This window comes from Mesoplodon densirostris, chromosome 16 (assembly GCF_025265405.1).
Source record: "Mesoplodon densirostris isolate mMesDen1 chromosome 16, mMesDen1 primary haplotype, whole genome shotgun sequence".
Taxonomy (NCBI): domain Eukaryota; kingdom Metazoa; phylum Chordata; class Mammalia; order Artiodactyla; family Ziphiidae; genus Mesoplodon; species Mesoplodon densirostris.
The window spans coordinates 24272804-24294186 of NC_082676.1; the positions used below are offsets into that span (position 1 = coordinate 24272804).

Below are 21383 nucleotides of genomic sequence, written 5' to 3' on the forward strand. Positions count from 1 at the left end.
TGTGGTATATACACACAATGGAATATTATTCAGCCTTAAAAAGGAAGGAAATCCTGTCACATGCTTCAACATGAGTGAACCTTTATGCTAGGTGAAATATGCCAGTCACAAAAAGACAAAAACTGTATGATTCCACTTACATGAGGTACCCAGAGTAGTCAAATTCACACTCAGAAAGTACAGTGGTGGCTATCAGGGGGCGAGCAGGGTACTTAGCCTTTCATAGGTACAGAGTTTCAGTTGGGGAAGATGAAAAAGTTCCGGAGATGGATGGTGGTGACGGTTGCACAGCAATATGAGTGTACTTAATAGCACTGAACTGCACACTTAAAAATGGTTAAGATGGTAAACTTTGTTAATTAAAAATAATTTTTAAAAAGATCCAAAAATATGTTCCGTCAGGTAGACATATACACACTGAGGGATAAACACAGGAACTCAGCAACACAGAAACATGACTCCTCCCCTCCCAGGAGTGCTTCTCTGACCCAGATACGGCCCCTGTTCTCCCCCTAAACAAATCCAGAGATAAGGCCCTGCCACCTCGGCTACCCCTGTGGCTTGTTACCCTCCCACAGTCTGGCTCTGCTTACTCCTCCCCCTGCCCCTCACGCAGCCTCCCCACGTCCAGGGAAGGGCCTCCTTAGAGTACCGGGGGCTCTGATCTCTGCTCCTGCCCCTCCTGGGCCCCTCTAGGATCCTCAGAGACAAAGCCCCATTCGTCTTTAGTCCCAGGGCCCAGCTTGACGCAGGGAGCCCCTAAATCCCCTCGCCAGCACCAGCCCTGCTGTGCATGCATTGGGCCCCAAGTGAAGCTTTGTGGACATAGAGGAACCTGTGTCTGATCAGGACATGATCACAGATCATTTAAAGCAAGTGCAGCCAGTACTAAACGGGGTCGTTGAGACATGGCATTAGGTCTCCTGCTGTCCCGGCCACCCTCATGGGACCTTGTCTCTCCACAGAAAGGTGGGGCTGGCACCCTTGTGACCACTTCTGCCCGGCCTGCCTCCCCAGCTAGCTGCCATCTGCTGAGCCCCCTTCTCCAGCGCAAAGCCTCACCCTGTTCCTGAGGACTCTGGGACTAAGGCCCTTGATGGGGGCAGAGAACGGAAACTGGCCTGCTGTTTGCCTCCAGACCATGCAGTGCGTCCCCCGATCCTCTCAACCAACTTTCTCACTAACCATTTAATACTCAGCCCCCGAGGAGGGGAGAAAGGCTGGGGTCTGGCGCCACCAGGTCAAGAGCTTCCCCAGAGCTGAGGGTGGTGGAAACGCAGACATCGGGAACAGAATTTTTCAGGGGTGCGACAGCATTTTTCACTGGGACTCTCTGGAAGGGCAGGGTTTGGAGGAAACTTGCTGGGAGCCTGGTGGGGATGCAGCAGGTGACGCCGGGGTGGCGGAGGGAGTGTGTGCTGAGTAAGGACCTGCCCTCTCCCCGGGCAGCGGATGGGCGAGTCCCAACAGCAGGCGGACAGGTGAGGCTGACCCAACAGGTTCCCGAGGCCGGGGGCAACGGGGTGGAGCGTGGCTCTGACAAGGGGCAGGCAGGCGGGCGGGAGGCAGTTTCTCCTGGTATCTTCTTCCTGCTGCGGCCAGCGCGGGGTGCAGGCCATGGAGCCTGCTGGAGGGTGAGGGTAGCCGGTGGGCAGGCGTATTCGGAGGCCCTGGGAGCTCAGGGCATGGCGGGGCCCCTGCGGTGCCGGGTGGAGGAGCTGAAGCGGCAGCGGTGGCGGGAGAGCTCGCCGCGGGTGCTCCAGCACAGCGAGGCCGCCCGGCTGGCGGCCGATGCCCTCCTGGAGCGGGGTGAGGCTGCCTACCTGCGGGTCCTCTCCGAGGAGCGGGAGCTGCCCTTCCTGAGCCCTCTGGATGTGGACTACATGACCAGCCATGCGCGCGGGGGCTCTGAGCTAGGCGAGGCCCTGGGGCCGGGGGCTGCCGGGCCTGACCCCCTCAGCCTGCTCTCCGAAGTCACCTCCGGCACTTACTTCCCCCTGGCCTCCGACATAGACCCCCCGGACCTGGACTTGGGCTGGCCCGAGGTGCCACGGTCCACGGGCTTCAGGCCCACGCAGGCTGTGATCCACTTCCAGCGGGACAAAGCCAAGAGCATCAAGGACCTTCTGCGTTTCCTCTTCAGCCAGGCCCGCACGGTAAGGGCCTTGTCTCTTCAGACATTCATTTCATAGATGTGGAAACTGAGGCCCAGGGAGGGGAAGTGTGGCCACAGGGCAGCTTGGGGGCAGTACGGGACGAGAACCTCTGCCCCCTATCAGATCACAAGCTCCTAGAGTGTGGGCGTGTTCTATTTACCTTGGTAACCTCTTGACGCCCGAGGACATCATGAACAAGCTTAGAACAGGGGATGGGCCTCAGGGACTCCACAAACACCCTGAAAACACGTGAAAAGTGGTGCTCATTGCAGAGGGGGATCCTCTCTCTTTTGGGGGAGAGGGCCTATGGCCTTCATCAGATTCTCGGAAAGGTCTGTGTCCCCAAACTAAGAACCCCAACCTTGTTGAGCATCTGAGCCACCCCCTTGAGTTACAGAGGAGGAAACTGAGGCCAGAAAGGGACTGGGACTTACTCAGGAGGTCCAGTCAGTTGGTGAAATGGAACCCGGGGCTCAGGGAGAGGGAAAGGGCTCTAGACTCAGGCCCCAGGCCCCAGGCACAGCCCTGCCTCCTGACAGATGGTCCCAACCGCACCTCGCTTTGTGCACTGTACCTCCACTGGCCTGAAGCAGGGGAAGGGGCACTGGTGCCTGGGCCTCAGCATGGCCTTGAGGGCTGGGCTTTTAGCTCTGCACCCAAAGGAAAGAGGAGCGGAAGCTGCTGGGCTCGAGGATGGGGAGCAGGGCTCAGGAGAAAGGGAAGCGGCAGAGCAGGTGGGGTGTTGGTACCTGGGAAGCCTTCAGCTACAGACTAGCACAGCCTCACTCCTGGAGCCCTGACCTCTGACTCAGGAGGCAGGGAGATGGATCAGATGACCCTAGGCAGGGTTTGGGGTAGCTTAGACTCAGTGCCCTTGCTAGGGGAGCAGCCCTGAGGGTACCTGCTGCAGATGTTAGGAGCCAGGATGCTGGGATCCTGCTGGTACCTCCAGAGCCTCGCTGGCAAGTCTACCTACGTCCCAGGCAGGGGAGGGCCAGCCCTGACTGGCACAGGGAATGGGGTTATTAGTGAGATGGCTGCTGTCATCACCCCTGCCCCTTTGATCTTTCTTGCTTGTGCTGTTCCCCTCACCCGTGGCCAGGCCTGTGCCATGGACTAGGGCATCCCTCAGTGCTTTGGTTCCTCATCCTCCCTTCTAGACCCTCCACCTCTGGGCCAGGAGCCAAGCTTCCACTCTGGGCTGTCACTGACTCTCAGAGTGCTCTTGGGAAGTGCTTCCTCCCGCTGTGGCCCAATGGCTTTGTTTGTTCAGGAGGCAGCAGGAGAGGAACATTTATTGAGCTTCTGTTGTGTGTTGAGTATTTTCACATTAAATTCCCCATAACTCTTGAGAGGTAGCTATCATTATCTCCATTTAGCAGATGAGGAAGTTGAGGCTCCCAGGGGTGAAGGAATTCACCTAAGGTCATAGCACTAGGAAGTAGCAGAGTGCAGGTTCGAACCCAGTTCTGTCTGGCTCCAGAGCTGGAGTGCTTTGCTCCGCACCTCCTGCCTCTCAGCCTGGACTGGGAGAGGAGGTTCTCACGGCAGATATTGCAAGCCCCGCCTCTCCACCGAGCAGAAAACTTGGTCCCAGTTGTAAGAGGTCACAGCAGATCTCTGCAGCTTCTCAGGGAAACAGGTGGGTCTAGCAAAGGGCACTGAAGACCCCAGTAATTGGCCTGCAGCTCTGTTCCGTGAGAAGGGAGCCTCAGACAGCCAGCCAGAGCTACAGCTTGAGCTAGTGGGGGGGAGTGTGAGGTGCTAGCCTGGGAAGTGGGGTCTGGGTTTTGCTTCTGACTCTTTCCCCCTCTGGGCCTCAGTCTTCCCATCTGTAGAGTAGACCTTTAGATTGGTACAGCTGATCCACAGACCTCTTTGAGAATCAGATGACAGATAAACAAACCGTCCTTAGAAAAATGCACACAAAAACTTTCAAACAGCCTTCTGGGCTTCAAGACAGTGAAACCCCCCAGCTTCCAAGTCAGGAACCCCCAGGCTGGGTCACCACTAAAAGCCCTCCCAGTTCAGGTGTTCTCACGGGCTCTGGCCTCCTGCTTTTCAGTCCAGCGCTGTTTCCGGGGATCTAGCCTCTGCCCCTGGCCTCAGCAGTGCCCTGGGCAGGGCTGAGCTCCCCCCCCACCGCCCCGCCCCCGTCAGGTGGTGGCTGTGGTAATGGACATCTTCACCGACATGGAGCTTCTGTGTGACCTCATGGAGGCCTCGGGCTGGCGTGGTGTCCCCGTCTACCTGCTTCTGGCCGAGGAACACCTGAGGCACTTCCTGGAGATGTGCTACAAGATGGACCTCAATGGAGGGCACCTACGGGTCAGCAAGGGACGGGGGCAGGAATTGGGGTGTGGGGTGAGGAGTCAGGGAGGGCAGGAGAGTCAGTCGGGTGGTTCGTGAGCATCGGGGGTCAATGGGAGTGGGAGGCCGGGTTCTCCTATAGCTATTTTGGGTCAGAGACCCCAGGGGATTTAGACATGGCTTGAGCCCCATCCTCTAAAGGTAATTCCCAACCTCCCTCCCTCCTTGGCCCAGAACATGCGTGTGCGGAGCACGTGTGGGGACACATACTGCAGCAAGGCAGGCCGCCGCTTCACGGGGCAGGCCCTGGAGAAGTTCGTCATCATTGACGGTGAGCAGGTGGTGGCAGGCAGCTACAGGTGAGCAAGTGGATGGTGGGGAGGGTGCCTGGGGCTGAGCCGCCGGCTTGCGAGGGTGCCTGGGACCTGGCAGCTTTGAACTTTCCATCCTTCATCCATCCCTTCCACCCTGAACTGAGCAGCCGCCATGTGGCAGGCATGGTGCAGGGCCCAGGGGCCAGTGTGGGGAGCAAGACAGCCCTGGGCTGGGTCCTGGAGGAGCTCACTCTTGTGGAAGGATGACTTTAATGCCCTTGGCATAGAAAATAATTCTTTGCACCTCGGAATTGGAGGGACTTCAAGGAACCTGGCCCTTGGTCCATTTTACAGACGGGGAAGTTGAGGCTGAGATGCGAAACCACGTGCCGAAGTCCACTAAGCTGAGCTAGGGCTAGAACAGACTCTGGAGTCAGAGCTCTGCCCCCTCACTTGGGCCCTCGGGGTGGTGGTGGTTTTGTCTTGCTCCCCTGTTTGTGACTCCTGCCTGGCCCCAAGGTCCTGCACTTTGCCTCCTGACCCTGACCCTCTGTCCCCAGCTTCACCTGGCTTTGCAGCCAGGCCCACACGAGCATGGTGCTGCAGCTGAGGGGCTGCATCGTGGAAGACTTTGACCGGGAGTTCCGCTGTCTCTATGCCGAGTCCCGGCCCGTGGAGGGCTTCTGCGGAGGTGAAGATCCCCTGTCTCCCAGGGCACCGTGCCCTCCCCCAGTGGCCCTGGCCTTCGGGCCCGGCATCCCCAGCACCACATCCTTGTCACACTCCAGCACCAGCCCCAGCAGCATCAAGTGCTCACCTCACATGGGTCATTCCTCCTACCCCGCTCTGCCAAGAGGCGGCAGCTGCAGTGACATGGCTATGGGATCCTCCTCCCCGGGCCCTGCCCGCTGTGGGGCCGATGGCCAGCCCTCCCTGCAATGCCAGCTGTCAGACCCTAACCACGGCCCCCTGCTTGGGCCCTACAGGGCCAACCTGAGCAAGCTGGGGGCGTCCCCCTGGTGCCAGTCCTCCGCTGCCCTCAACCCCAATAGTACCAGCCCTGTGACCCTGGAAGGGGGGTCACCTCTGCTTGTTCGCCCTCGCCCCCTCCTCTCCTTTCCCCGGGGTGTCTCAGCTCTGTCCCGGCTTCCTGGGGTCACAGGAAGCCAGGAGCCTAGCCCCCCACGAGGCCGCTGGGTACCCGGCACAGCCCTGGAGGCAGCGGAGGAGAATAAGGTGTCTCTGAGTCAGAGCCATGGCCAGCTGGATCTCCTCGTCCCCTTCCCCAGGGCACGAGAAGCAGGAAGCCCTGATTCTGGGGTGACCCCCAACTCAGGCTCCCTTTGGCCTAGTGAGCAGGCCTCAGGGGACAGGAGGTTGGCCTCAAATCAGAGATACAACCAGCTGGATCTCCTGCCCCAGGCCCAGGATGCCAGGGGTCCCCCTGAGTCAGGTTCTCCCAGGCCTGGCAATCGGACCCCAGAGGACAAGAGGCTGTCCCCAAACCACAGCCATGGCCAACTGGACCTCCAGGTACAGTCCCCCAAGGCTGGGGGCTCCAGAGTGCCCCCTGAAGCCAACTCCTTGGCCAGGCCTGGCAAGCAGGGTCCAGATGAACAACGGCAGACCCTGGGACACAGCCAGCTGGACCTCATCGTGAAGTTTGGCCCATTCCGGGGTGAGGGGCCTGGGCCCAATGATCTCCCCAGACCGAGCCCTGCCAGAAAGCCTGGAGTGGACTCTGGGGATGAGAAGCGGCTGACTCTGGGCCACAGCAAGCTGGACCTCATCACCAAGTATCATAAGTTACAGGGCACCAGGCAGGGACCTGAGCCTGGCCTCCCCAGGGACCCCACAGGTGGCCAGCGCAATGGCAGTAGCAATGGCCTGTCTGGGGATGAGAAATGGCTGACCCTGGGCCACAGCAAACTGGACCTCATTATTCAGTACCACAAGTCCAAGTCCAAGCTGCTCCAAAGCCGCTTTGAGTTGTAGTCCTGCTTCCAGAAAGGACATGTCTGTCCTCCATCCACTGTGACTCTAGATTGGCTCAGGTCCCAGACTCTGGGGTGGGAGCTCGAGCAGGGGCCTTATGGGGAGGAGAGGGAGTCTAGAGGCCCAGGTTAGACACTCCTTGGGCTTGGGATTCTTGCTCACACACGTACATGCACACACATGGGGAAATGGAACCCACAGTTACTGGGCACCTGCCGTTTGTCACTGTGCTGAACCTTTCTCACCAGTTACTTCTCATCCTTCATCCTCACAATACCCTATGAGATAGAGCTCTAGTAGGTGTACAATTCTAGGATCATAGATATTATCTTCCCTATAATATAAATTTAGAAGCTGGGACCCAGCGAGTTTGATGACTTGCTTGGAAGCAGGTCTGAGTAAGTGACAGGGGCTCAAATCTGTGTCTCTGACTTAATTTCTTAAGATCATGTTTTTGCACAGACAGGACACACAATATCAACAGTTCCCATGTCCCCATGCACACAAAATCCACATATAACAGAGATGCTCCAAATGCCTGCACAATATACACTGCACACTGACAGGGTTCACACCCACAAACTACACCCACAGATGCAGTCCATGTGATAAACCAAAACACTCAGGATTCTAGTTATAGGTACTCAATAAATGTCATTTGGGTAAATGAATGGCTACATTCGGTGCACACCGTAGACCCCTTAGGATCCACAGACCATAAATATGCACATAACCACACACACACACACACACACACGCATGCATGCATGCACCAACCAGTATCTTTTTGCACCTAAGCTGTGTACCCAGTCCTGTGCCGGACATGCCATAGGGTTGAGAAATGAATCAGACTCAGTCCCTGGGAGACAAGGATTCAATGCATAAATGACTGGTGTATCTAATTAAAGGCTAACCAGTGACAGAAGGTGGTAGAGAATGAAGGCCAGCAAGTGGTGGTGATGATGGAGTGGTGAGAAAAGTTTCTTAGAGGAGGCAGCCTTTGAGCCAAGCCTTGAAGGGTGGGAAGGACTTGGATGGATGGAGGTGAGGGTTAGAGGAATTCCTGGTAGAGGGAACCAGCTGAAGAGAGACCATGGAGAGGACTGAATGAGTGGGTCTGAGATGAACCTGAGAGGATGGAGAGGACGTGGATACACACACACACACACACACACACACACACACACACACCCCAGCATCATTTTGCTGAGTGTCCCTAGAAGTATAGGCTCTGTCAGATGTAGGTCCTTTTCCTGAGCTTGCGACCTGCCTGGGACAGTATACGTGATACAAATCAATAAAAGCAGACATGCTATGACCCAGCAGCAGCCTGGTGTATCCTGAAGAAGGCAGTTATGAAACTGCAGGTTGGCGACAGGGGAAGGGCACCATTCAGGCCAACTATGGAGAGGTCCTTGGAGGAGAGTGGACGGCTGCAGGAGGGCTGGGGGGTGAGGAGGAAAGGGGCTCCAAGCTTCCCTCTGCCCTCGCTGAGAGTGACATTCTGCGAGACCCTGGGGCTTTTGTACAAAATGGGGGCCAAGTTCATCCGTCCACCAGAGCAGGTCTCTTGACTGCCACCATCTGCGGGTGGGGCGGGGTCGGGGGTGGGGGAGGGAGGCAGAAAGTGGCTGCCCATCAGCCCCTACACCCTTGCCCACTCTGGACCCTCCCTGACACCCCACTTCGTCCATCCTCTCCTCTCCAATACCTTCTTCAGCATGGTTTCCTTTCCTCCTCTGGCCGCGCCTCCTTCTCCAGCCTCTGTCGTGGTCTTACTTCTCCCTGATGGACACCTTCTCCGTGGGTGACTTCATCTACCCCAGGCTTCAGCTCCACATCTCAGCCCTTCAGTCTCCCCTAGGCTCCACATCCGGCCTGGGCATCTGTCCCCCACCTCACTCTGTCCCTCACCTCTCCCACACCTGCTCTTCCTCCTCAGGCTTTACTTCAAGGTATAACTCCGTCTGGGACTTCCCTGAAGGTCCAGTGGTTAAGACTTCCCGCTTCTAATGCAGGGGGCGCGGGTTCGATGCCTGGTGGGGGAACTAAGATATAACTCCATCATCAACCCATCTTCTGCGAGACATCCCTGGCTCCTCCATTCTGATGCCTCATATCCAACCAGCACAGGTCTGGGTCGATATTATCTCCTACAAAGCTCCTGACTGACTGACTGAATGAATGAATGCGAGCTTGCTGGAGGCGGGGCCAGGCGGGGTAGAGACCGGACCACTTGCAGCCATAGAGTCCTCCCAGAGGCTGGCGCTAGAGTGGTCGCATGCGTGTCAGCGTGCGTCGCGTTCTCTCGGAAGTCTCCCAGGGAGGAGACGGAAACGGAAACCTACCGAGGGCCGAGGAGGCCTCTTACGCGTGGGGAGGTTGCGTTTACGTGGTGAGCGGTTGTGGCGGGACACCGGCAGCGTCAGCTCCGGGCGCCCTGGGTCGTGACGGGTGGGGGCCGAAGGATTCGGGGCTGGCGTGTCTGGAAGGGCTAAGTGGGCGGGCCCCGAGGGCTGGGGGCCGAGAGGGGCGGGGTCGCGGCGGGGCCTGAGGCGTGGAGGCCGCGGGACCCGGACCCGGACCCGGACCCGGACCCAGGGTCGAAGCCGGGGCACCCTGTCCCGGGAGAGGATCCGCCGGCCCTGAGCTCCCTGTCCCGCAGCCCCTAGGCCTCATGGCGGTCCGAGCGTCGTTCGAGAACAACTGTGAGATCGGCTGCTTTGCTAAACTTACCAACACCTACTGCCTGGTGGCCATCGGAGGGTCAGAGAACTTCTACAGGTGCGGCAGGAGCCCCGGGCCCGCGGGCAGCGTGTGGGTAGATGGGTGGCTGGGAGGGGTACTTGCGAGCCTGGGGCTCGGGCAGAGGGAGGGCTTAGGCCCCCCAGTCCCGTGACCACCGAGTCCTTGTCCCTGCAGTGTGTTCGAGGGTGAGCTTGCTGATACTATCCCTGTGGTGCACGCCTCCATCGCCGGCTGCCGCATCATCGGGCGCATGTGTGTGGGTAAGCTAGCTGGAAGTCGCCGAGGGAGGAAATGGAGCCTCCCAGCACCTTTAATTATACCCCTAGAAGGGACCCCGGGTGACCCAGGGATGCCTGGGCTTTCATCCATTATTTCCAGGGACTACAGAATCTCTCAGACCTGTGCTGGACCCTAAGTGTCAACAGATCAGGGACAACCTCTGGCAAAGTCTTCTGGATCATTGTTATCACAAATAACATTAAGGGGTTTCACTTTTACCCTTGTTTTACCCTTGTTTCAGTCCTTTCACGAAGACCCTAGGAGGTCAGAATTATTGGCCTCATTTGACTGATGAGGAAGCTGAGACTCAACCCAAGTGACTCGCCCAGTTCCACACCTGGTGTGAGGGAAGATTGGATTGTCATCCCTCCCTGGCCACTGACTCTGGGCAAATTGCTTCCACTTTCTGAGCGTCTATTTCTGCCTCTAAAAAATGACAAGCTGGGCTTCCCTGGTGGCGCAGTGGTTGAGAGTCCGCCTGCCGATGCAGGGGACACGGGTTCGTGCCTCAGTCCGGGAAGATCCCACGTGCCGCGGAGCGGCTGGGCCCGTGAGCCATGGCCGCGGAGCCTGTGCGTCCGGAGCCTGTGCTCCGCAACGGGAGAGGCCACAGCAGTGAGAGGCCCGTGTACCGCAAAAAAAAAAAAAAAAAAAAAAAAAAAAAAATGACAAGCTAAGATTTTGGGGCATACTGTTCAGTTACGCATTTCGATCTTCAGTTCCCTTTACCATGTACCCCTGTATCTCTCAGCACGGTTGACTCTGGCCATTTGTCCTTTCTTTGAGCTGGATCTGTCTGCCTTTACTGCCTCCCCTTCTTTCTAGTTTTGCTCAAATAGGAGTTTGTTCCTTTATTTTTAATCATAAGCCTGATGATGATCTTGGACTCTGAGTATTTTCTTATTCAGGCGGAACATTCTTATCCCTAACCATGACATTTGGACTTGAAGCTAGTTCTTATGTAACAAGGGAGATCTTAACCTGACCTTTGGTGGTTTTTTTTTAATAATGGGAGAAGCTTATAGTTGAGAAGTTCAGAGTTGTGTCCTTGCAGAGTTAGGCAGAGGTTTAGTCATTGTTGTCACAAGATAATTGTGGTTCGTTCATGTTGCCGTGTACTGTGTTTTGTGTAAGTATACCACGGTGTATTCATTCATTCTGTTGATAGTGGGTATTTGGGTAGTTTTCAGTTTGGTCTGTTATGAGTATTGCTGCTATGTTTCTTAGTGAACAAATGTATGTATTTCTATTGGATATATAATACCTAGGAGAGGAATGGCTGGGTATTCAATGTAGTAGATGATGCCACATAATTATCTGAAGTGGTTGCCCAGTTTATACTCCTGTTGGTTGCTCCATATATCTTTGCCACCACTTGGTATTGACATTCTTTTAAAAATTTTAGCCATTCTGGTAGGTACGGAGTATTACTTCAGTTTCTTAGAATACAGCTAATGCCCAGGAGCGCTTCCTGTTAGTCCTGGTTCCTCCTGGCTGATGTTGGTGAATTGGGCAGGATGTGTTGGGACAAACTCCTAGGCCATCTCTGGCCTGCCCAGTGGGACTCCTGGTCCCCCGGGTGTTGTATGGATCAGTGGTTTGGAGGACCGGGGTCTGGGTCTAAAGCTTTGCTGGGGAAGCTAATTGGGCTGGATTGTATCCCCAGCCCCCAGGGCTCAGCAGGCATCTTGTGTACTCATGGTCCATCCTTGTCCCACCTTCCCTAACTTGGGTCTCCCCAGGGAACAGGCATGGCCTCCTGGTGCCCAGCAACGCCACCGACCAGGAGCTGCAACACATTCGCAACTGCCTCCCAGACTCAGTGCAGATCCGGCGGGTGGAGGAGCGGCTCTCAGCCCTGGGCAATGTCACCACCTGCAACGACTACGTGGCCTTAGTCCACCCAGACCTGGACAGGGTGAGGCGGCCCAGGAGTCACAGGATATTAGCCGAGTCAGTGGTTAGCCACCATTCTTGCCCATCAGACAGGAATTACGGGCATCTCTTGTGGTTTCTCTTTATACCTGGGCTCCTGCAGTTCAGACATTGGTTGGAATAGTGAACAGAGGCCTTCCATGGTGTGATCAGTGTCAGAAAGAAGCTAGGGAGTGTATTAGTCCTTCAGAATCAGGGAGATTGACCCATCTGGTCTTGAAGCCAGGGCTAGGAGAGAAGATTGACAGGTGAGCTCTTGCCTGTGGGTTAGAGGAAAGGAGGGTAATGTGGAGACCAGCCTCTGGCTCTTCAGGGCATGCATGGATATTAGGGGCTCCGTAGCTGGTCTAGACTCTGCTCCAAGCTGTATTCCCTCCTTTTTGCGGGTGAAGCTTCCATATGCAGCTACATAGCAGAGGAATGAGCTTAGGGAGTCATGCCCTGGGTGGGTCTGGATGTGGAGGTCCTGAGTTCTTTGATCTGCTTGTTCTGGGTGTTGAGCACGGTACCTTTGGCTGACAGGAAACAGAAGAAATCCTGGCTGATGTGCTAAAGGTGGAAGTCTTCCGACAGACAGTAGCTGACCATGTGCTGGTAGGAAGCTACTGTGTCTTCAGCAATCAGGGAGGGCTGGTGCATCCCAAGACTTCAATTGAAGACCAGGATGAGCTGTCCTCTCTCCTTCAGGTCCCCCTTGTGGTAAGCAGTCTTATTCTCTGAGCTCTCTCTCCTGCTGGAGCAGATCCCTTTGCCCAGTATTCGGGAATCTAGATTATTACCTGTCACAGTTTGGGTTTGGGCTGAGGGTCAGGGAGAAGGGTTTGGGGAGAGTCCTCATGACTTTGGCTGTTGGTGCCACAATCCACACTGAGCCGTCCCTTGGCAGGCGGGCACTGTGAACCGAGGCAGCGAGGTGATCGCCGCTGGGATGGTAGTGAACGACTGGTGTGCCTTCTGTGGCCTGGACACAACCAGCACAGAGCTGTCAGTGGTGGAGAGTGTTTTCAAGCTGAATGAAGCCCAGCCTAGCACCATTGCTACCAGCATGCGGGATTCCCTCATTGACAGGTATCTGGGCCTCTCTTCTTTGGAGGGGACGGGAGGGGAGGGGAGGGGAGGGGAGGGGAGGGGAGGGGAGGGAGATGCCACCTGTAATGGGAGCCACACTGTACTTATACTGGTAGGTTCTCCTTGCGTGTGAGGCCACATCTGCACACTGCTGAGCAAGCACAGGGTACAGTCCACAAGCATTTCCTGAGTATCTGCTCACTGCCATCTTTGAAGACGCTGGCTCAGTATATCCCTTCTGTAGTCTGTCTTTTATTTTATCACTGACCACATTCTTTTGCAGTTTGTATTTGCCTGTGTATCAGTGTCCCCAGCCAGTAGCCTGAGACAGGAAAGAGCTTTTTAATTGAAGGAAGGAGGGAAGGCTGCTTTTAGGAACTGAGGAGACCCAGGTGCCTAAGGGACTTGGGGGTGTGGGGAATGCATCAGAACCACCATCATCTGGGCTTTGTGGGTTTAAAACAAGAGTGGGTTCTTGGGCTCTAACCCTGGAAGGTTCTGGGGTGTTAGGCTCTAGAATCTCTTCCTTCGGAAGAGCAGCAGGTGCTGGATATTTAGTGCCCCCCCCCATTTAGGATCCTTCTCAAGGCACGCCATACCTAGCTAGCACAGGAGTCTTTATGAGGATAGAAATCCCAAAGTAGAGCAAGTGTCCAGTAGCAGACTCCCTACTTAACAGGGGCAGAATTTCCCTTCATTTTCCCTCCTTCATTCATTCAATTGCTTGATGTTCATTAAACCCTATAGACAAGACCCCATGTGGGGTAGTCAGGCAGCTTAGTGCTACATCCTGCCTCTGAGAGGGACTTAGATTGTAGCAGGGGAGAGAAGATGTAGTGGCCATATATAACTTAGCTACCTTCAAAGAAGTAAAAGGTGCCTTTTGTGGTTTTGGAAGCTCCTGTGATACACTTTCTGGAATCCAGGAAGGTTTTGGGGAGGACAGATCATTTAGTCTGGGTTTCAGGGAATGAGTAGGTAATTGAATATGCGAAGATAGGGTGGGGAGCACTTCAGACAGAACCCGGGATGGGGAAGTGTGGAAGGTGTGAAGGGGAAAGGTTTTATTCCCCGTGTTGAGGACTCTGAATGCCCATGTCAAGAAGTTTTGACTGTAGGTGTTTTGACCTTTGGTTTATGTTCGGATACTTGTTAACGTAGTTTCTTGCCATCACCCCTCAGATACCGATTCCCTCAGTTTGGCGTGGGACCCAACCATGTGTGGTTGTTTTAATAATCTTTCCTGGGTGATTCTGATGAGGGCAGTTTGGAGACCACACTGACAAACTCTGCTGTCAGTATTGGAGAGCAGTTGAAAGGGTCTGAACAGGAAAGTGGTACCAGTGGTTTTGTTATTTGTTTAACAACTTTTTTTGGAGCACCTACTATGTGCCAGACAGTAGTGATGGGGTGACGAATAAAATGTACCCTTCCTCCCCTTTTGGAACATTGAACCTCATAAAGAAAATAGTACTTCCACAAATAACCATTTAATTAAAGAACAAAACAAAAAAAACTTCTTAGCAACCTAAGAACAGAAAGAAATTTCTCTAACCTGATAATGGTTACCTACTAAACTACAGCCAATGTTGTATTTAATGGTGAAACTTCAGAAACTGCCAGGCAGAACTGCCTACAGTCAGCAGCCCTGGTCAGCATTGCAGTTAAGATAAAGAAATGGGTGTTGGAAAAGAAGAGACAAAACTCATTAGCCTCCTTTGGTTTTGAAGCTGTTGAGTTTGAGGTGCCCATGAGACCTCACAAGGAATGTGTCAGGTAGGGGATTAGAAATATGCACCTCAGCTTCCTCAGAGTTCTTTCATTTCTCCTATTTAAGATTTTATGAGGAAAAGCCAATCCTAGGAAATCTAAGATAGAATCCAACTTCTTTAGTACTTTAAAGAGAGAAATAAAAACTTCAGATAACAAAAGAAAAACAAACAAGAAATATGTACTTAAGGGAATTTCCCTGGTGGTTCAGTGGTTAGGACTTGGTGCTTTCACTGCCAAGGGCCTGGGTTCAATCCCTGTTCGGAGAGCTAAGATCCCGCAAGCCGTGAGGGGCGGCCGAAAAAAAGAAATAACGTACTTCATGTTTATAATCGTGCACATGATTATCACCTCCAGGAAGAATGTTCTGGCTGCAGCCCTGCCACTAGAGGATTTGGGGCCTGGACGTGTCCCTTCCCCTCTCTGAGCCACCTTGTTCCCTTGTCTACTGTCTGTTGGGCTTGACCTGTGAGGCTCTGATTTATGATCAATAACGATTTGAATAAGTTATTGAGTTCACCCACCCGAGTGGAGGAGTTACATACATACTTACATACATACATACATACATTCATTCATTTATTTGTTTATTTGTTTATTTATTTATTTTTGGCTGTGTTGGGTCTTCGTTTCTGTGCGAGGGCTTTCTCTAGTTGCGTTGAGCGGGGACCACTCTTCATCACGCTGCACGGGCCTCTCACTATCGTGGCCTCTCTTGTTGCGGAGCACAGGCTCCAGACGCGCAGGCTCAGTAGTTGTGGCTCACAGGCCTAGTTGCTCTGCGGCATGTGGGATCTTCCCAGACCAGGGTTGGAACCCGCGACCCCTGCATTAGCAGGCAGACTCTCAACCACTGTGCCACCAGGGAAGCCCTGGAGGAGTTACTTTTAGTTTTTAAGCACTGAGAGTGCTAGACTGGATTTGTGACTTGTGGGAGCAGTGGAATCTGGAAGGCCCTCTGTGTGTGGCTCTTCGGGGCTGAGCTGGAACAGAGGTCCTGGGGTAAGGGTGGAGGCAAGCACCTTGAGAATGGAGGGTGAGCTGTGCTCTGTGAAGCACCTACTGACAATGCTCTTTCTCTCTCTAGCCTCACCTGAGTCACCTTCCATACTCTTCATGGGCTTCTGGCTCTGGACTTTGGCTCCGTCTCCACGCCCCACCCAGTCTGTCGTGGATGCTGGCAGGGCCGTGGCAGAGAGCTCACCTGGACTCAGTGGCTGGATGCCCAGCCCTTCTTCACCTGTGCCCATCTCCTGAACCCATAGTTACTGCAAAAATCTGCCACATCATGCTGGCCAGCAGGTCCTATGGCTTCTGGCTGAGAGCTCTGTTGTCTGTGCCAACCCATTAAAGGGCAGCTTCTTCCGGTCATTCTGAATGTGTTCTTTGGGGACCTCAGCCTGCACTCAGCCCCCTACCATTGTTCCAGGGGGGAGGTGGGGTAGGATGCACACACACCCCTTAGTTCTACAGTCTCCCACTCCTCTCCCCCCATCACCAGGTGGGCGGTTTCATCCCAGGACAAGAGGAAGCAGCACTCTCCACTGTACTTCTCCCATTTTCCACACAACTTCAGCCTCATACTTTTGGCTTCAAAGATGAGTCTGTTTCGACTCCTAGGCCAGTGTGAGGATCCTGAAGGGCTCTGGGGCACCTGGCTACAGGGCAGTCTTGTCCTCTTTCACCCAGGGTGGATGGAGGTTTGCTGGCCTGGCTGCTAGGTGCCCAGGACCGCCTCAGACCAGTCTCGGTAGGCCCTTTCCTTTAGGGCCTTGGGTGGGTGCGGAGCCGGGCTGGGGAGGCGAGGGTAGCTGGGGCGGCTGCAAGCGTCTCCGAGCTGCTCGCGGGGCGGGGCCCCGGGACTTCGGGGAGGGTGTGGCCGGTTGCTGGTTGGTGGGTCGGGTTTGCTGGGCCCCGCCCCTGTGCCCTGAAACCTTCCTCGCTGGCGGTCAGAGGGCGGGGTTTGTGCGCCGTGACGTCACGACGCCAGTCGCTCCAGACGGCGCTGCGCAGGCGAGCGGGAAGCGGAGGGTGGCGCTGGGATTCTCCTGACCGGCGGCTCGGGAGGTGCAAGGTGAGGGTCGGGCCCGGCCGGGGCGGGGGTGGCGTGCGGCCCGTCCCGTACCTGACGGGCCTCTCGTCCTGCAGAACATGGGAGCTCAGCTGAGCGGTGGCCAGGGCGCCGCGCAGCCGGTGCAGCCCGCGCAGCCCGCGCAGCCCCAGCCCCAACCCCAACCTCAGCCCCAACCCCAACCTCAGGCCCATCCCCAACCCCAGCCCGCGGCGCCCGAGGGCCCTGGGCGGCCCTGGCCAGAGCCCGGCCCCTGGGGGCCGCTGGACGACGTGCGCTTCCTTATCGTCTGCACCTCCTGGTACTGACTCGTCGCCCTCCGCACTTACCGCCCGCCGCCTCCTGTCATCCCGTACGCCTCTTCTGCTCGGGTCCTTGTCGTCTCACCCCACCTTCCGCCGCCCCGGAGACGCGCGGAGAGTCGGGGAGCTCGCTGGGGACTGGAAGGAAGCCTCCTCCGCAGCCTCGCCTTGGGTCACCGTCTTGCCTCTGGCCCCTCCCGCTACCCCAGATTCGTTGGCTTCTCAGCCTGCACCCAGACCAGCTCAGACCTTCATGTTCATCCCCACCCCACAGTTTCTCCAGCCGTCTGGGTGCTGGGGCAGCCTTCCCTGTCACTGGCTTCCAGAACCAGGCCAGGGCTCTTGGTAAGAAGACCCCAAGGCTGCTGACCTAATCTCACCTCATCTTTCCCTGTTGCCAAGAACTGGGCTCTTGCTTTTGTCCTTGGTCATGGCACCATGTGCCTTGACTTCAGAAAAGACCTTGCCACAGTGAACCTGCCCATACCTCTCCTGGGAGGGGTTGCTCCGCCATCCTGGGTGCCACCCTGGCATTATCTGGCTGTTTGCCTGAGACCCCAGTAACAGAGGGCCTCCAGGGCCAGCCTTTTGGAGAGAGGGGGCATCTGATTTTGGGACTGGCAGATGAGATGCATGGGGCGGCTCGCAGACACCCCAAAGCACCCTGTCTCCCAGAAGCTTCTTAAGGCCACCCAGAACCTGATCCTTGTTCCCACATCCCAGGGAAATGACACACTCTGTATATTTTTGTTTTATTTAGAAATGATTTAAAAAACATTATACAAAGGCTGATCAGTTTAAAATGTGACTGACACTGAAATGCTGTGATGTTCCCCAGACTGAGGGGAAGCTGGGCTCTGGGACCCCCAGTGCTTTGCCCCTCTGTCTGCCCTGTCCTGGGATGGTGGACAAACGGATGACCACAAGGCAGGAGAATCCATGATTGGAAGCCTCCAGGCTGAGCCCTCTCTGGACCTGGCCCTGCATCCCTCACATCTGCAGCCTGGGCTGCCTGCCTCCATCTCCTGCTCTTTCTCAGCTGACCTCAGTAGTACCAGGAGCCAGTGGGGAGCCTGGGGGGCCTAGAGCTTTCAAGAAGTGAGAGCACCAACCTGAGGAGTGGAGAGGGACCCGGAAGGGGAGAAGGGAGGCCAAGAAAAGATGGATAAAAGAGACACTTCTGATCTCATCTTGGACCCTAGAGGGGTCTAGCAAGCCCACTGGATGGCCTGGGCAAGTAACAGCCTCTCTGTGCTTGGAGGGCACAGTGAGAGTTACCCTTGGCCTCCCAGGGACTGCATGAGTTACATGTGAGCAGACAGGGGTGAGCTAATAAAGTGCTTTGCAAAGTATAAAACACTGTACAAACCTATGAATCACTAATATCTCTGCAGTTGTTCCCCACCCGCCCCAGGGAGCCCGCCCTTGGCCAAAATGAGAAAAAACAGAAGGATGATGACAGGGAACACAGTGGACCCATATAGGTGTCTCTGGGATGAGAGATTTTGCTCAAGACAGCTCCCAGAGTCCCTGTCTGCTACAGGTTAAGCAGACTCAAAGCCCAGAGGCCACGGGGTGGGGGCAAGGCCCATGCAGGCTCAGAGACCCTGCCGGCACCCTGAAGACTGACACCTCTGCTTGGATTTGGCAGGGAGCCAGTGGACATAGTTGAACCGACTGGTTTTGCCTACGGCTCCATAGTGACAAGCAGGGCTGCCTCTTACTGGGTTGGGGTGAGGCAAGCCGAGCCCTAGGAATTCCTGCCAGAGACAGGGGCGGGCCCCTAGGCTTGGGGTTGTTACCAGTTGTGGCTGCTCTTTTCCGAAGAGCAATGCAGAGTGATGGGCCCAGAGAGCTGGGTTAGCAGGGGCCAAGCTCATGGTATAAACACTGCTTCTGGGCTGAGAGATTGAATTGGTCTCAGGGTAGCTAGGGGTGTGGGCTCTGAGCACTTCAGAAGGCTGCCCTGGGCCCCTTAACCCAAGGCTGTGAGAATGTTAGCCCAGAGCTATTTCCGTCTCACCTCACTAGTCAGGCTGTGTCCTCAGGCCACAAGCGACAGGCTGGAGCAGGGCCAGGGACTTGGGGGATGGGGAGAGGAACGGGAGAGTGGAGGACAGCTACAAACTCAGATCAGCCTCCGAGATGGGGTCAGCTCCTGCTCCAGCCCTTTAGCCTCATTAGCAGGGCCCAGCTCCCGGCGTGTCTGGGCACTAGAGTGGCCTTAACAGCACCTTGGTCCTTATCGCTGGGGGGAGGGCTGGCCTCATCACCAAGACAGTCACCTCTAATTCACCTAAAGCCTCAAGCAGCCTTTGCAGAATGGGACTTTAAACAATAGTGACAGGACATTGAAATATTCACGACATGACAGCTGGGTCCTTGTCAGACCCAGCTGGGCCACAGCCCTGCCTGCAGCATGTGACCCTAAATCCTGGGTCTCAGAGGAGACCCTGACATGTGGAGCAGGTTTCCTGAGGGATCTGCTGTTGCCAGCAGAGGAAACCCAGGCTTGTTGCCCACTGTGTCGGCAGCAGGGGTCCTGTAGCCTTGGAGGACAGTGGGGTAGGGGTGGGGGGACATCTGACCAGCAGGTGTTGGCAATGGGGGACCAGGACTGGTGGCATCTCCCACATGGGGCTGAGAGCGCTAGCGCTGGCTTCCCACAGAAGGTGCTGGGTCCAGCCAGGTACAAATGGCGCTGTGGTGCCTCGTGGACGCCACAGGGCGCAGTGACCATGGGCCTCCTCCTGGCATGGTCCCTGCCTCCTGATGGGGCCTGGCCTATTCCCTTGAGTAGGGAGCAGTTTACCCAGGACAGAAGGCTGGCAGCTGGGTGCCAGACACCCACCCTGGGGCACAGCTGCCATCACGCCCTGCCCCGTGCTCAGCCTAGGCCAATGCACCATCACTTCAGCTACATGACCCCTGGCCTAGGGCCATGCTGGCCCCGGTGGGCAGTGGCCAGAGCTGCCCCTCAGACCCTGGTGAGGAAGGGCCTGGCTGGCCAGACCGAGTGGACAGAGAGGGCTCTGGGCTGCTCACACCCACTCCTGGACTGGCCGCTTATAGTAGGTGACAGGCTGAGGGCCTGCCTTGTTCTTGAACTGGAAGATGGTGTAGACCAGCACCAGGATGCAGAGGGACAGGATGCAGGGGATGACCACGGCCACTGCATTCACAGAGCCTGGCACGTCGTTGATGGTCACCATGATGTCCACATCGTCCTGGGGCAGCCGCCGCTCCTTGCGCCTCTCCACCTCCTTCTGGTTGCAGCCCATCCAGTCACGCAGGATGTTGCGTGGGTAGCCGGGCTCCACGCTTAGTTTCTGGTTGTCGAATTTCCAGTAGTCCCGGCCCTTGTAGAAGTAGGTGTAATCTGCAGAAACACGGCCCATCATCACCATCCCAGACACTTCCCTGCACCTGTTCTGCGCCAGCGTGAGAGGGCCCAGGGTGCTGTGGCAGCGTGGAGGAGGGGCGCCTCTCCCACCTGGGGGGAGCCCAAGAGGAGCTCTGAAAGGCGGGTGGGCACATGACGTGGTGGGGGCGTGTTGCAACTCTTGGAGGTAGGCGTGCGGTGCCTCGCACACCCTGCAAGTGGTGTGGCTGGTTGTGGAGGATGACCTGCCCAGCTGCAGAGAGGCACCTGGGACCTGGAGCAGCCCACCCTGTCATCTCAAAGGTGCTGGGAAGCCACTGAGGGGCTGGAAGTAGCATTGGTAAGCTCATTTTGTGCTTCCCAGACAGGACTCGTCTCAGCTCTGCCATCCTGTGCCCATAGCCTCCCCCTTCCCCCATGTGAGTCAGATCAAGTCCCCAACTTAAGGCTTGGACGGCACTGTCTCCATAGCTCTAGGGCTGAGCCAGCTCCTGCCTGAGCCAAGGGAGGCAGGGAGCAAGATTTCTCCTGTTGACGGAGGGCACCACCTCTTCTCAGTTATCGTAGACTTTTTTTGGCTTGGCACACGTGACTGTGCAACACAGATTGCAGGGTCGCTGGGACCCTGCTGGGGGAGGGGCTGGAAGGAAAAGAGGCAGCAGGGCTTGGCAACCACCACAAGGCTCCCTGCAGCAGCCTGATCGCCCCGCCAGTCCACAGACAGAGCAACTCACACTCTCCTATTGGCCGGCTCCCCACCTTGGCTGGGATTTTCATTGGCTGAAGTTCTTGATGTCACCTGTCTCTGAGGCTCCCCGGAAAGTGAGACCATGTGTGTAAAGCATCAGGTACACAAGAGAGCCACCAAATAGCAGCTCTGCCCCTGTGGCTGCTGGCTTTCTTACCGGTGACATCTCCTTGGAGAGCCCTTCCTGACGACCCTCTCTCACATGGCCCTCTGCCTAGATGCTCTCTTGCAAATGCTTTCCCTTATTGCATTTGTTGCCACTTTGTTTTTTGCCTCTAGACTGGGAGCCAGGGATGCAAGGCAAG

General features: G+C 56.0%; 4 protein-coding genes across 4 annotated transcripts in view; 3 read left to right on the forward strand and 1 right to left on the reverse strand.

The window, feature by feature from the left end:
• Nucleotides 1–1673: 1673 nt before the first annotated feature.
• FAM83C (family with sequence similarity 83 member C) lies at nucleotides 1674–6775 on the forward strand. Its single transcript, XM_060079350.1, has 4 exons — nucleotides 1674–2156; nucleotides 4317–4484; nucleotides 4701–4825; nucleotides 5341–6775. The coding sequence occupies exons 1-4, from the start codon at nucleotides 1686–1688 to the stop codon at nucleotides 6773–6775; spliced, it is 2199 nt and encodes a 732-aa protein (XP_059935333.1). The 5' UTR covers nucleotides 1674–1685.
• A 2184-nt stretch (nucleotides 6776–8959) lies between these two features.
• Nucleotides 8960–15946, forward strand: EIF6 (eukaryotic translation initiation factor 6). The gene is given in 8 exon segments (XM_060078577.1): nucleotides 8960–9055; nucleotides 9057–9170; nucleotides 9441–9559; nucleotides 9698–9783; nucleotides 11545–11720; nucleotides 12260–12436; nucleotides 12624–12805; nucleotides 15663–15946. Coding segments are annotated over 8 exon segments (960 nt in total). The 3' UTR covers nucleotides 15673–15946.
• Nucleotides 15947–16573: 627 nt separating this feature from the next.
• On the forward strand, nucleotides 16574–18284 carry MMP24OS (MMP24 opposite strand). The gene is made up of 2 exons (XM_060078578.1): nucleotides 16574–16649; nucleotides 16724–18284. The coding sequence occupies exon 2, from the start codon at nucleotides 16727–16729 to the stop codon at nucleotides 16952–16954; it is 228 nt and encodes a 75-aa protein (XP_059934561.1). The 5' UTR covers nucleotides 16574–16649; nucleotides 16724–16726; the 3' UTR covers nucleotides 16955–18284.
• A 1705-nt stretch (nucleotides 18285–19989) lies between these two features.
• Nucleotides 19990–21383, reverse strand: part of MMP24 (matrix metallopeptidase 24) — a 44812-nt gene continuing 43418 nt past the window's right edge. The window contains exon 9 of the mRNA XM_060120616.1: nucleotides 19990–20327. Coding sequence (XP_059976599.1) covers nucleotides 19990–20327 — 338 coding nt within the window. The remainder of the gene's footprint in view (nucleotides 20328–21383) is intronic.

Excerpts from the sequence above, each read along its gene's own strand:
- FAM83C (XM_060079350.1), top strand. The coding sequence starts at position 1,686 with ATGGCGGGGCCCCTGCGGTGCCGGGTGGAGGAGCTGAAGCGGCAGCGG. Across the intron at positions 4,485-4,700 it reads TCAATGGAGGGCACCTACGG|AACATGCGTGTGCGGAGCAC; the intron begins GTCAGCAAGGGA and ends TCCTTGGCCCAG. Across the intron at positions 4,826-5,340 it reads GTGGTGGCAGGCAGCTACAG|CTTCACCTGGCTTTGCAGCC; the intron begins GTGAGCAAGTGG and ends CTCTGTCCCCAG.
- MMP24OS (XM_060078578.1), top strand. The coding sequence starts at position 16,727 with ATGGGAGCTCAGCTGAGCGGTGGCCAGGGCGCCGCGCAGCCGGTGCAG.